Raw genomic sequence first — 12,311 nt, 5'->3', positions numbered from 1 at the left:
ACTGGACAAGCAGCGATTGCTGCCCATGTTGCAAAGCGACCAGTGTTCTTTCGACTGGCCTAGAAGCAAGTCTGGCAACCCATGAAGCAGGGATGGGGAATTCTTGGCCCTCCAGGTGTTGCCTATCATAATCCATGACCAGTGGCCATGCAGACTGGGAATTTTGGGAATTCGAGCCCAACATGTGGAAGGCAATAGGTTCTCCAAACCTTCCTTAAAAGATGAAAAAGGCAGACAAGGCTGAGACACAGGATTCCAGCTGCTGCAAACAACAGGAGGGGAGAGTTCTCTTGTGCTTGAATCCTGCTTGCTGGCTTCCCATGGGCAGCTGCTCAGCCACTGTGTGGACAGGATGCTAGACTAGATGGGCCATTGGCCTGATCCAGCAGCTTCTTCTTGGGTTCATACAATTCCATGACAGTCTGTATGCCAACCTTAAGCACTAATGGTCTAAGGCAGTGTTCCCCAACCTTGGGTCTCCAGCTGTTTTTTGGACTACAATTCCCATCATCCTTGACCACTGGTCTTGCTAGCGAGGGATGATGGGAGTTGCAGTCCCAAAACAGCTGGAGGCCCAAGGTTGGGGAACACTGGTCTAAGGCACAGCGGTTACACACCCAGGATGGCAGCCTCTCCACTACTGCTTGCCTTGCCACTGCCATCACCCTGGCAACAGATAAAAGAACCAAGAGAGAAAACCATTTTCTGGCAACAAAAACTTACAACCTTCCCCTCTGCCCCCACAAGTAAGTTCCAAAATGACACTCGCCAAAGCTCAGCAGGGATGGAGCAACAGAGCTGAAGAAGAAGCTGAAGTCACAAACAGTTAGAACTTTGGCACGATGGACCACAAGTCTCTTGTGGGGAAAGAGAGGCATAGCTCTTAGTGGGAAAGGTCCTATATGCTTTACACTGAGAGTAAGTAGCAGAGGGAGGGGGAGCAGCTTCATTTTAGAGTGAAGATGCCAATAAAGACTTGAGTTGGGGTCATTCCCCTTTATCTGAGCAGAAGACCTACTTGGTAAAAAAAATGCTGATAAATATGGCCATTTTTAATTCCACTCAGTTATATCTTGCTTCTGCTGGTATTAAGGAATTTCTAAGAGAGTTGTGGTGTGCTTCTCCCACCCACATTACCAGGGCAGCATCACGAACCGAAAAAGTGTCAACAGTGAGCATACACTTTAACACCTCCCAAAACCTGGTGCCCTCCAAGCATCTTGGGCTGCAATTCCCACCAGCATGGCCAATGGTAAAAGATGACAGGAATTCTACTCCAACATCACCTGCAGGGCACCAGCTTGGAGAAGGCTGCTTTAGATGCTGCTGAAAAACTTGCCCTTCTCTGCCGCAGTGTTGCAGTGTAAACAACATTCTGTTAAGCCAAGCAATAGGTTTTGTGCCAAGGTCACTGATGGTTCAAATTCTGGAAGGTAGTACCTCAGGTTAAGAACTTAATTCGTTCTGGAGGTCTGTTCTTAACCTGAAACTGTTCTTAACCTGAGGTACCACTTTAGCTAATCGGGCCTCCCGCTGCCGCCGCGCAATTTCTGTTCTCATCCTGAAGCAAAGTTCTTAGCCTGAGGTACTATTTCTGGGTTAGCGAAGTCTGTAGCCTGAAGCGTCTGTAACCTGAGGTACCACTGTACTCTTTTAAGTTTTGGCAGTGTGAGGTTCTGTGCTGCTATGTTATTAATTACCGTATTTTTCGCTCTATAAGACGCACCAGACCATAAGATGCACCTAGTTTTTGGAAGAGGAAAACAAGAAAAAAAATATATTCTGAATCTCAGAAGCCAGAACAACAAGAGGGATCGCTACGCAGCGAAAGCAGCGATCCCTCTTCCTGTTCTGGCTTCTGTGATAGCTGCACAGCCTGCATTCACTCCATAAGATGCACACACATTTCCCCTTACTTTTTAGGAGGGAAAAAGTGAGTCTTATAGAGCAAAAAATACGGTATATGTTTCTTTACTACATTCATATCCTGCCTTTCTTCCAAGCGGCTGACAGCTATGTGCATAATTCTCCTGCTGTGCCCTGTGTCCTATCTCCACAACAACCCTGAGAGGTAGGTTTGGTTGAGAGTGACTGGACCCAGGGTCACCGGATGAGCTTCATGGTCGAGTACAGATCTGACCCTGGTTCTCCCTGGTCCTAGTTGAGCACTAACTATAGCGGGTAGACAGACGTAAGGTAGGGGAAGAAAGGCTGCAAGCATGAGTCAAGCAGGGAGCAGGAGCCAGCCCAGCGATCAGCGAGATCCGCGCCTCCACCAACCTCCCCATCTCTTTATCAAGTCACTGGCTGACAGGTCTTCAGCCATGCCTTCTCTAACTTCTAGTCAGTCAGAACTTGGAACAAAGTAAAGATTACAACGGCTGAAGCGAGTGAAGCAAGCTATCGTCTCCTTTTTGAGTGTCCCTGAGAATCTTCACTCAAACATTTGCTGTATTAGAAGCTGGTCCATTCTAAACTGGTTTTATGCAGCTTTACAAGAAAGTCCGTAGGTATTGCACCACCAAAAAAATAATACAGAGCTAGAATATGATGCAGCAAGCTACAGCAATGGGAAACGGTAGTTATTTAAGGAAGCAGCAGCCATCAAAGTAAATTCATGACCTAGAGACGAAGGCCTGTGCTTCTGTAGTTTTCTTAGAAAGCTGCTTAGAAGCCATTCCAATTCATAGGGACAGTGAATTGGGGCCTCCTTCGCTGCCAGTATGCAGTTTGACCGCATTATCTGGTGTCACTTTTGCTCCAATACCTTCCAAGCCTAATATTTAGTCACCGCCTTGATTCACATGCCTGCCCTGCAGCACCACAGAAACTGAACACCTCTTAGGTCACCGAGAGCTATATCTGATCCTACATACTCTGCCAGATTCCATTCGTTTCCAGCACAGGTTCCTTAGACACAGATTCAAGGAGCCTCCCTCTCTCTCTGCCTCACTCCTCTGCCAGCTTTATACGTCTCCTGTTTTATTCCCTTCCGTTCCAAACGTGGCACCCACAAACCCCACGCCCCATGCAGCTATTCTCAGAAATGTTCAGTTTAATTAACTCACAGTCACCATCACACGGAATTTTCCTATGACATTGTCCCTCAAAGCCATCCTGCCCTGGTTGCTTCCACTGATTTCAAGCTCATTAGTTTGCCCTCTATGTAGTTGGCAAACGCCGACGGGCCGCAGTTTGCTGCAACCCAACAGCTGTCTGGGTACTTAAAATCTTAGGCAAGCACATTATCTGATGGTTTCGGATGCCATGGCAACTGAGCGACAGATATTTACTTTCCCCAAATCGCCCCAGTTTTTACGCTCCCATCCCAACTTGCACATTCACCCAGGGTAGACCCAGGCAACCTTCCTGAGGTTTACTTTGCAATCAGAGATTCACATGGAACAGTCACACGGCAAGCTTCTTATACATGATGCTAAATCCAACACGCCATCTATTTGGGGAGAAGGGGGCGAGAAAAGCTGGAATAATATTTTTCAGCAAGGACTGCGCTGCCACCGTCCTCTGATTTTCTATCTATCCCTCCTCCATCGAGGGGCACAGCAGCCAAGTAAGGCCCATGCTTCTTGCTGCCATAGGCAATCTGTAACTTTACCCATACAATGTCTTATTGTATGCACAACAGTTAAATAATAAATAACACATTAAATGTTCAGGAGTTGCTTGGGAGAATATATTCATATTTTCGTTTTTAAATATCTGTCACTTCTTTATTTCCCCTCTCCCCTTTACAATGGTCTGAGATGTGGTTCAATAATATTTGGGACAGAGCTAGTTCAGAACTGGGCTTAGAAGAATTGCTAATGGGGTTACAAAGGAAAATACCTTTGATGAAACCTGGTCTCCCTTCTTTTTATACATAAGGGAAGAAGAAAGGAAAGCTCTCCCATCAGCCTCACAAACCTGTCTGTGGAAAACCTATTATGTACTGCCAATGTTTTAAGGCTGCGTGAAACAATATTTGCCTGGCACCTGCTTCATATAATACAGGTAGGTGGTTTAAAAAATATTTTATTTTCTCAGGTTTGGCTGGCTTTGTGACTGCTTTGTTACAATATGTATTGCTTTGTGCTGTATCGTCTGTTTTGTTGAATTTGTATGTAGCCATTTTTAATATATTTTTAAAACCAATTAATTGTCTGTTGAAGCTTTGGCAAAAAAGTAGCTTCCCACACCTCATAACATATAAACAAAACACACACCAAGCTACTAAAATCCCTCACCTCCACGACACAGCACCTCTCTTCAACTCCACCACAAAGCCCAGGCAATTGCCTACGCAAGAGGTGACTCAATATGGAAAGGATGCGCATTACTTCTGCACAGGATCTTCCCCAAACATCCACACACTCTTCCCTTATTCTCAGCTCTACTGGTTTCCAGTTTTCCCTTTGCTCAGACTGAATTATAAATTAAATTAAAGGGATCCTTTAAGGCCTACCCTTATTCTTCACTGTTCCCAAGGCTGTACATGGGTTCTGCAGACTTCCTTTTGTACCGTTGTCACTGGTGTCCATGAAGACTCCCATTTCATTTTAGACTGCCATACCCTTCAGGTTATCTGCCTTATACCCCTGCTCTGCATTGCTGCAATATGGCTAAGACATCATCCTGTTCTGAAGAACGGTGGCTGAAACCCACCCCACCCCAGTTTAGGTAGCCGAAGCACTCCACACACCCTCAAGCAATCTTCTTCTCTACCCCCCACCCTAACAAGACCATAGTCATTTTGGTGACAACAGCACCCAAACAAAAGTGGAGGGAGGTTAAAATAAGCACAACACTATACCAGAACCCAGATGGGGATGCAAATCACCACCATCAAATTGATCAGCTGATCAGTGGAAAGGTGGCAATAAGCCCTTTACTTAAGCTAGTGTACGGGGGGTGGGGGGGTTGCCCCAGAGAGCTTGAATATGTTGAATATGTCCCTCAGACCAATGAAGGACTGGTTTCCCCTGGTTTAGATTCAGTCGCCCAAAGCTACACTTAAACTACCAAGATATTAATGAGAATTACTTGCTCTTTCCACCATAACCCGGCACATCCTGAGCTATTCCCTTTCCCACTCTTACAAATATCTACGTGAGCAAGTTACGTTGGAGAAAGCAGGAAAGGGGTTGCAACACAGCACTACTATCCAGTTGCACACAGATACACTAAGGCTGCAATCCTAACCCTGATTACCTGGGAGGTAAGCCCCACTGAATTCAGTAGTACTTACTTCTGAGTAGATATGGTTAGGCTTGCCCTGTAAATCATCGTTTCATGGGCATTTCAGAGTACCAGTGGGAGACTTTCAACAATATTCCTGTTTTGCAGTAGGAGACCGAGACAGAGAATTTGCCTCAAATCCAGCCCACAGCGGTTCCTCTGCCACAGAGCACCAGATCCAGAATTCTGGTCCCCCATCTTCTTTTACCACCTGCACGAATTCATTTCAGTGATAACAATTTAGCATTTATAACAGCACTTTTATTGAGTATTCACAGGGCTTCGCATGCGATCTGTGAGCAATTCTTACAGGAACCTTGTTAAGTACAGCTTTATTATCCCCACGTTGCTGATGCGAGACTTGAAGCAGGGAGAAGAGCAGTTAGCCTAAGGCCACTAGGTTCACGGTCATGGTAGAAACTGAAATGGGGGCTTCTTGGCTTTGAGCCATTAAGCCAGTTCTTAAGACCAGTGCAGGAGGGAAGAAGCTCAAGCCAGGCAACTTCCATTGCAAAAGGGGCCGAGGCTATAACTGCTGGAGCTGCTTAAAAACCTGGAGAATATCCAAATGCCTAAATGGAAGCAGTGCAGTTGCAGAACACTTGCGGGGCAACTGCAAAGGGAACAGAATAGAAACAGTACATTTTACAAAAGGCAAAGCCTTCTGCGGAAGATGAAGGCCGCTGCATGTCTTTAGTTACATTAAAACCTGAAGTGTGCGCCTGTTTCTCATCCAGAATGTCCTCATCTCTTGAAATTAACTCAGATCAAGGCTGGTAATACGTACTCTGACTTTAACTGAAAACATGCTTGCTACACATAGCTGATTACTAGACAATACAAATAACAGTTTGCCATAAACGACAGTGGAAGAAGGCTGCTGTTTTGCACCATAATTTCTAGCATCTAATTAATATGGTTGCACCAATGTGTCTACCCTATGAGGAACGGGCGGCAGATCCTGGATCGATGGTCAAATGTTACAGAACATTTAGGTGCCAGCCAAAACCTTCCTCTTCTCCCAGGCCTCTAATTAAACAATCGGTGGCCTTTTAAATGGGATGGGGAAGGTAACTCTTTTGTTTGTTGTTATGTTATGTATTTTTGTGTGATCCTCAAATGAAAGGGGTATAGAAATATAATAATAATAATAATAATAATAATAATACCATTTATGAAGGCATAATACAAGATCTATTTCACCTGTTATATTTTCCAGGGAGATTTATTGGAATGTTTTAGTGCAAGTCCTTTGCTGTTATGGTCTACGGCTAGATACAAGTTTTAAAAATCATTTGGAAGATATAATATGCATGCTTCCTGGTGACCCGTTGAGCCCTTCGTGCACAACATGGTACAGACTTCTTGACACAGAAATAAGTCTCCATGCATATATATTTTTTAAAAGATGCACCACAATGTTGAATAGATCCATTAGATCTGGGGGAAACAAAAAGCTCATCACTTTCAACGCCATTAAGATTAGTACTCTTATAAAATCAATATTCCACAAAAGACTATGTATGAACCTAGATTCCTTCAGGGGAGCTTCTCTTTTTGCTGGCAACAGTGAGGACTGCTTCAATTGCCGTATTTTTTGCTCTATAAGACTCACTTTTTCCCTCCTAAAAAGTAAGGGGAAATCTGTGTGCGTCTTATGGAGCGAATGCAGGCTGCACAGCTATCCCAGAAGCCAGAACAGCAAGAGGGATTGCTGCTTTCGCTGCAAAGTGATCCCTTTTGCTGTTCTGGCTTTTGGGAATCAGAATATTTTTCTTCTTGTTTGGCTCCTCCAAAAACTAGGTGTGTCTTATGGTCTGGTGCGTCTTATAGAGCGAAAAATACGGTATTTGTTTGTTTGTTTGTAAAATGCACAGGTGTGTTTTACTTCATGCTATCATGACTAGGTGCGGTTCTTGAGAGCGCACGTTGAATCGTATGTGCCAACTCCATAAATACTTTCAACCCATCCTATACATACCTACTCAGAAGTAGGACCCTCTTTGTTCAGTGGCAATTTGTCGCAAGACAAATGTCTCTATTCCTAGGTACTGCAGAATAGCCACAAAAACAGCACTAACTCTTTAACAAGGATGGCTTCCACACGGGTAAGTTCTGTTTCACTAACCTATTAAGATATATTTGAGAATGCCAACAAGCATATAGAGGTGATCCAGTTGACAGGGTGTACTTGGACTTCCAAAATACGTACAACGAAGTATATCACCAAAGACTCCTAGGTAAGCTTCACGGTCAGAGCATAAGAGGAATTGTCATTTGTGGATCAAGAACAGGTTAAGCAACAGGAAGCAGAAAGCAGGAATAAATGAACAGTTCTCCCAATTGAGGGATGTAGAAAGTGGAATCCCCCAAGGATCGGTATTAGGCCCCATGTTTTTCAATTCGTTCGTAAGTAGATCTAAAACTAGGGATGAGCATTGAAGCTGCCAGGTTTGTCGGTGATACTAAATTGTTCAAGGGGGTTAAAACAAAAAGGGATTACAAGGAGGGATCTCCAAACTGAGGGAACGGGAAGTGGCAAATGCAGTTCAATGCAAAGAGATGCACATCAGGGCAAAAAGTCGCATCTTATACACATATAACGTTCATGGGGTCTGAACTAGCAGTGACTGACCAGGAATGAGAACTTGGGGGTCGCAGTGGACTGCTCAATGACTGTCGAACCAGTGTGTTTGGCAGGTGTGAAAAAGACAAATTCCACGCTAGGATGTCAGGAAAGAACTGAAAATAAAACTGCCAATTATCACAATGCCATTATACAAATCTATTGGTGCAAATGCACCTGGAATGTGGTGCACAGATCTGGTTGCCTCATCACAGAAAGGATATCAGAGAGTTGGAAAAGGATCAGAAAATGGCAACTCAAATGAGGAAAGTTCACGACGTTTGGGATTTTTTTAGCTTTGAGACGAGGGGACATGATAGAAGTGTATAAACTATTATGCATGGGGCATGGAGAAAATCAGAGTGCAGCGGAAAGTTTTTATGCCCTTCTTGTAACACTAGTATTAAAGGGCATCCAGTTAACATTCTTAACTGGATTCTCTTAACATTTGTTAAGAGACGGCTCGGGGCAGACAAAATAAAATACTTCTTCACGTAGTTGAACGATGGAATTCACATCCCAGCACCTTGGATGGCTTTAAAGAGGATTAGACAAATTCATGGGCGATAAGGTTTTCAGTGACTACTATCTCATACGTCCCTACATCCACCCTAAGAGGAAATATGCTTCTGAATAGCAGCTGCCGGAGACCGCTGGAAGAGGGAGTGTTCAGGCTCTGCTTCAGGCAATGAGGATAGCCATTGCAATAACAGGTTGGTCAGTGGCCTGTTCCAACAGGTTCTTATGATGTTCAACGCGCTATTGGTGCAGTACTAGTGCAATACTATAGGCGCCAATCTCAAGTAAGAGACCTAATTCCAGAAAAAAAATGGGACTGATCTAACTTGCTATCAAATTTGAAAACACACACATCAAAAAAAACCCCTAAATTTAAACAATGACACAAATAAGGGCCCGAAGCTGGCGCTTTTCACACGATGCAAATGAAAAGTTTTAATGATCCATTCCATGTCACGGAGCTGCAGGACAACTTGATCAAAAACAGCGTTTGTGCACTCACCTCTGGCCGACAGCTTCTTGGTATTGATTATCTTCGCAGCGTACTCCTGGGATGATGTCTTTTTCACACATCTCCGGACCACTGAAAAAGCTCCCCTGGAACAAAAAGGAAAGGCTGAACCTGTGAAACTGGTTTAAAGATGAAGCCCAAATCAAGCATTATAAACTGAAGGCAAACCAAAACCTCATGATCTACATCAAAGTATTTAGCCAAAGTCCATACTGAGTGGCTACAAGTATTTTAAAAGAACTGAAAACACAGCACTTCAAGAATTCCAAGTGAAGAGGGAAGAAGAGAGGTGCGTGGAAGGATGACTAGGGTGGGTACAAGAAGATTTGGTTCCCACAAAGAGTAGAGCTTTGATTATGAAGTTATTTTGCTGGAGCTCATTACATCACCTAGACACACGCCTGCATCGTACACGTAAAATCTAAATAAAAATGATAATCTGATATGCAGATAAGAGGAAGGATTTTGCTGGTGTTTGCATTACCTCTTCTGTAGCGTAACTCTAATTAATACATATTTATCAATGCAAGTTCAGCAAGGTGTTTGTGGCAAAAGAGGGAGGGGGGGTGAAAGGTGAGCAGGTACGCTGGTAAGGAAAAGATGCCAATTCCCAGAAAAGCAGGGAGATGTGGCAACGGAGTCTGGAAAACAGCCTCCATGAATGGTGACAGAGAGGACAGAGTAAGTGCAGGACAAAAGATGGGGGGGGGGATCCACCAGAGCCTTTTCAAAGGGGGAGAACGTTCCTCAGGTGCAGAAGGCAGCCTGCCTGCACCCTGAAACGAGAAACCAGCCACAACAGCAGACAAGCACAAACACTCAAGGAAACAAAGACCAACAGAAACGGCCTGGTCTGGGCAGGAGATACATTTCTTTTCCACCTATCTTCACCCACATCCATTTCTGTATACAAGTCAGAAAGAAGGAAGGCCGGTAAGGAAGATGAGAAGTGGTTCAAAAGAGGGGGGGGGGGGGAGAAAAGATACAGCAGCACTCAGGGACTGGTGCAAGAAAGGAGGAGGACTCAAATGCAGCAGTACCTGGGGTGCATCTACCCCCAACCGCACACACAATGTATTCATCCCAACCAGAATATTGGGCAAATCTCCTGCAGAATACCGAGGGAAAGAAAAACAAAAACAGTGTCTGTTTAAGATCAGTGCTGGAGTATTTTTTTTTGGGGGGGGGGGTTGCATTGGCACAGGGAACCTCCCTTGATGCATGAGAAATGCAGCAATGTCCCTTGTTTGTAGTGCAGAAATGAGGGGGGGGGAGAATCCTGGAAGTTGCAGGCTGCAGCAACAGCAGGGAGGGTGGCATTCAGACGGAAAAGCAGTTCCTGGGTTAAAGCAGCAGTATCCAGCTCAGCAGTGGGTGGAATCCCCTATTTCTCGGGGCAGAAATAGCCCCCATCCAAGTGGGGGGAAGCAGACCCTCTGGACTGCTTGCCCCGGCTTCGTTCCCTCCCTCGAGCTACTTCCTCCAACTGCCTTGGCATAACACAGGGGAGCACATTTCCTCCCGGGCTCGCTTTTGCAAAACCCGGAGACCCAAGCGCCTCTGCCCCGCTTTAACGGAGCCGCAACACGACGGCCTACATTCGCACGGATGGCACGGGCTATTAAGGCTCCGTTCCAATAACAGGTAAGGGAAAGTCCGCATCGGAGAGGAAGGAGGGAGGGAGAGGCTCCGAGCAGAGAAAAGAGAGTTTGCTAGAAAGACTTCCTGAGTAGAAACTACAGTTAGTAGCAGCAGGAGGGAGGGGAGGGCAAGGGAAGAGGAGCCCCCCAAGGAGCGGGGGACCCAAGATCGGGATCGGAGAAGGGGCGAGAGGGGATCCAAGGGGGAAGGCGGAGCAGCGCCCGGCCGCAATAACAGCCCGGCTGCCAGGAGCTGCGCCAAAGCGAGGAGGGAGGAGGAGGAGGAGGAAGACACCGGCGAGGAACGCCTGGGCTGCGTACTTGCCGAGCTCCTCGTACAGCTGGTATTCATCGGTGAAGCGGGTGCACGTTGCCGGGGAGGCCATGTTCGCGCTGCGGAAGGCGTTGCAGGCTCGGCGGGCAGGCACGCTCAGCGCCGCCGCCGCAGGGACATCGGACTGGGCGAGGCTGCGCGGGCTGGGACGGTCGTCTCCTGCAGGAGTTGCTGCTCCTCTCTTACTCCCTCGCTCTCACTACTTCGGCCTCCGTCTCCACCTCCTCCTCCTGGCGGTGCTGGTGCCGGCGTGCCTCTCCGCCCAGCTGTGCGCTCCCGCCCGCTTCACTGCGCACAGTCACCGCTCCCCGCAGAAAGACGAGGAGGAGGCGGAGGAGGCGGCGTCGGAGGCTGAGCGCGCCCAGCACCGCGAGATCTTCTTCCCGGGGAGGGAGCCGAGGAGACGCCGCCGCCGCCTCCTTCTCTCGTCTCGTCGCCCTCCTTCCTTGCCTCCGCCAACCAGCCAGACCTCCCTCCCCAGAGGTGTGGCCGGAGGGAGCGCGGGCAGACTCGCCAACAAGGGAGGAGCTGGGCGCGGGCTGCGCTTGCGTGAGGCGGCGGCGGCGGCTGCTGCTTCGTTTTCTTCACAGCGAAGGAGCCCGCCTTCCCCAGTCTCGGCAGCCCAAAGCGCTGCTTGCCTTCCGCCTCACAGACAAGAGGCAGAGATACGCTGGTCGCGCGCGGAGCTTCCTCGAATGGAAGCGCGCCATTCGGCTCGGCGAGCGTCGCGCTGCCAAGTAAAGCGCAAGGCGGCAGCGCTTCTCTGAGGCGTGAGGCGCGTTTTTCCCTCAAGTCCTTTTGGAGGTTGGCGGATAGGAGTCCCTTCTATAGAAGGCTCGTGGAATGGTCGAGTTGGAAGGGACCCTGAGGGTCCTCTAGTCCAACCCCCTGCAATGCACCCATGACAGGTGGCCAGCCAACCTCTGCTTAAAAAACTTCCAGGCGAAAGTTCAGCTCCTATCTTCTTTTTTTACCACCTTGCTCACCAGATGCAAAACAGAACGGGGGGGGGGACCACAACTGACCCCCCCCCAGACCCCACATGGGAACTTTTAAGAGGGTTGGCTCGCGCGCCCCCCCCCCCCTTTTGCAGTGACAGGAGAGGCGCCGCCGTCTCCCGCGCTCTTTCTAAGCTATGCGCGCGCGCACGAGAGGCGGCGGACCGCAGCCCTGCCTCGCGCTGGCTGCCCGCGCCAATCGGGCGAGAGCAGACGGCTGCAGGCGCTTGGTGACTCTGGCTTTGCATACCCTGGACCGGATGCGCCTTGGTGAACGCGGGGGAGAGGGCGAGGGGGCGGGTCTCGTCGCTTGGAACGCCGTTGCCATGATAGGACAGGAGGCTTCTCCGCCAGAGCAGGGTCTGCAAACGGGGGAGCTTGGTGGCACTCGAGCAGGTGCAGAGGGCGCCCGCGCAATTATTTTGAAACGGGTTCTATATCTCGCGCA

General features: G+C 47.8%; 1 protein-coding gene across 35 annotated transcripts in view; it reads right to left on the bottom strand.

Moving 5' to 3' along the window:
- Positions 1 to 12,078, bottom strand: part of CAMK2G (calcium/calmodulin dependent protein kinase II gamma) — a 159,317-nt gene extending 147,239 nt beyond the window's left edge. For 10 of the 35 annotated variants that reach the window (XM_083440404.1, XM_083440405.1, XM_083440407.1 and 7 more), the window contains exons 1-2: positions 10,853 to 11,315; positions 8,883 to 8,977 (exon numbers count right to left, since the gene is read on the bottom strand). In XM_083440404.1, the coding sequence (XP_083296530.1) occupies positions 8,883 to 8,977; positions 10,853 to 10,917 (160 nt within the window). In that variant the 5' untranslated portion in view covers positions 10,918 to 11,315. Of the gene's footprint in view, positions 1 to 8,882; positions 8,978 to 10,852 lie in introns of all 35 variants that reach the window. The other 25 variants (XM_083440393.1, XM_083440426.1, XM_083440414.1 and 22 more) reach the window with 9 other exon arrangements.
- Between the last annotated feature and the right edge of the window lie 233 nt (positions 12,079 to 12,311).

Source organism: Podarcis tiliguerta (assembly GCF_965153285.1).
Source record: "Podarcis tiliguerta genome assembly, chromosome: 5".
Taxonomy (NCBI): domain Eukaryota; kingdom Metazoa; phylum Chordata; class Lepidosauria; order Squamata; family Lacertidae; genus Podarcis; species Podarcis tiliguerta.
Note: the sequence above shows the minus strand (reverse complement) of the source record. Positions and strands in the feature narration are given on the sequence as shown.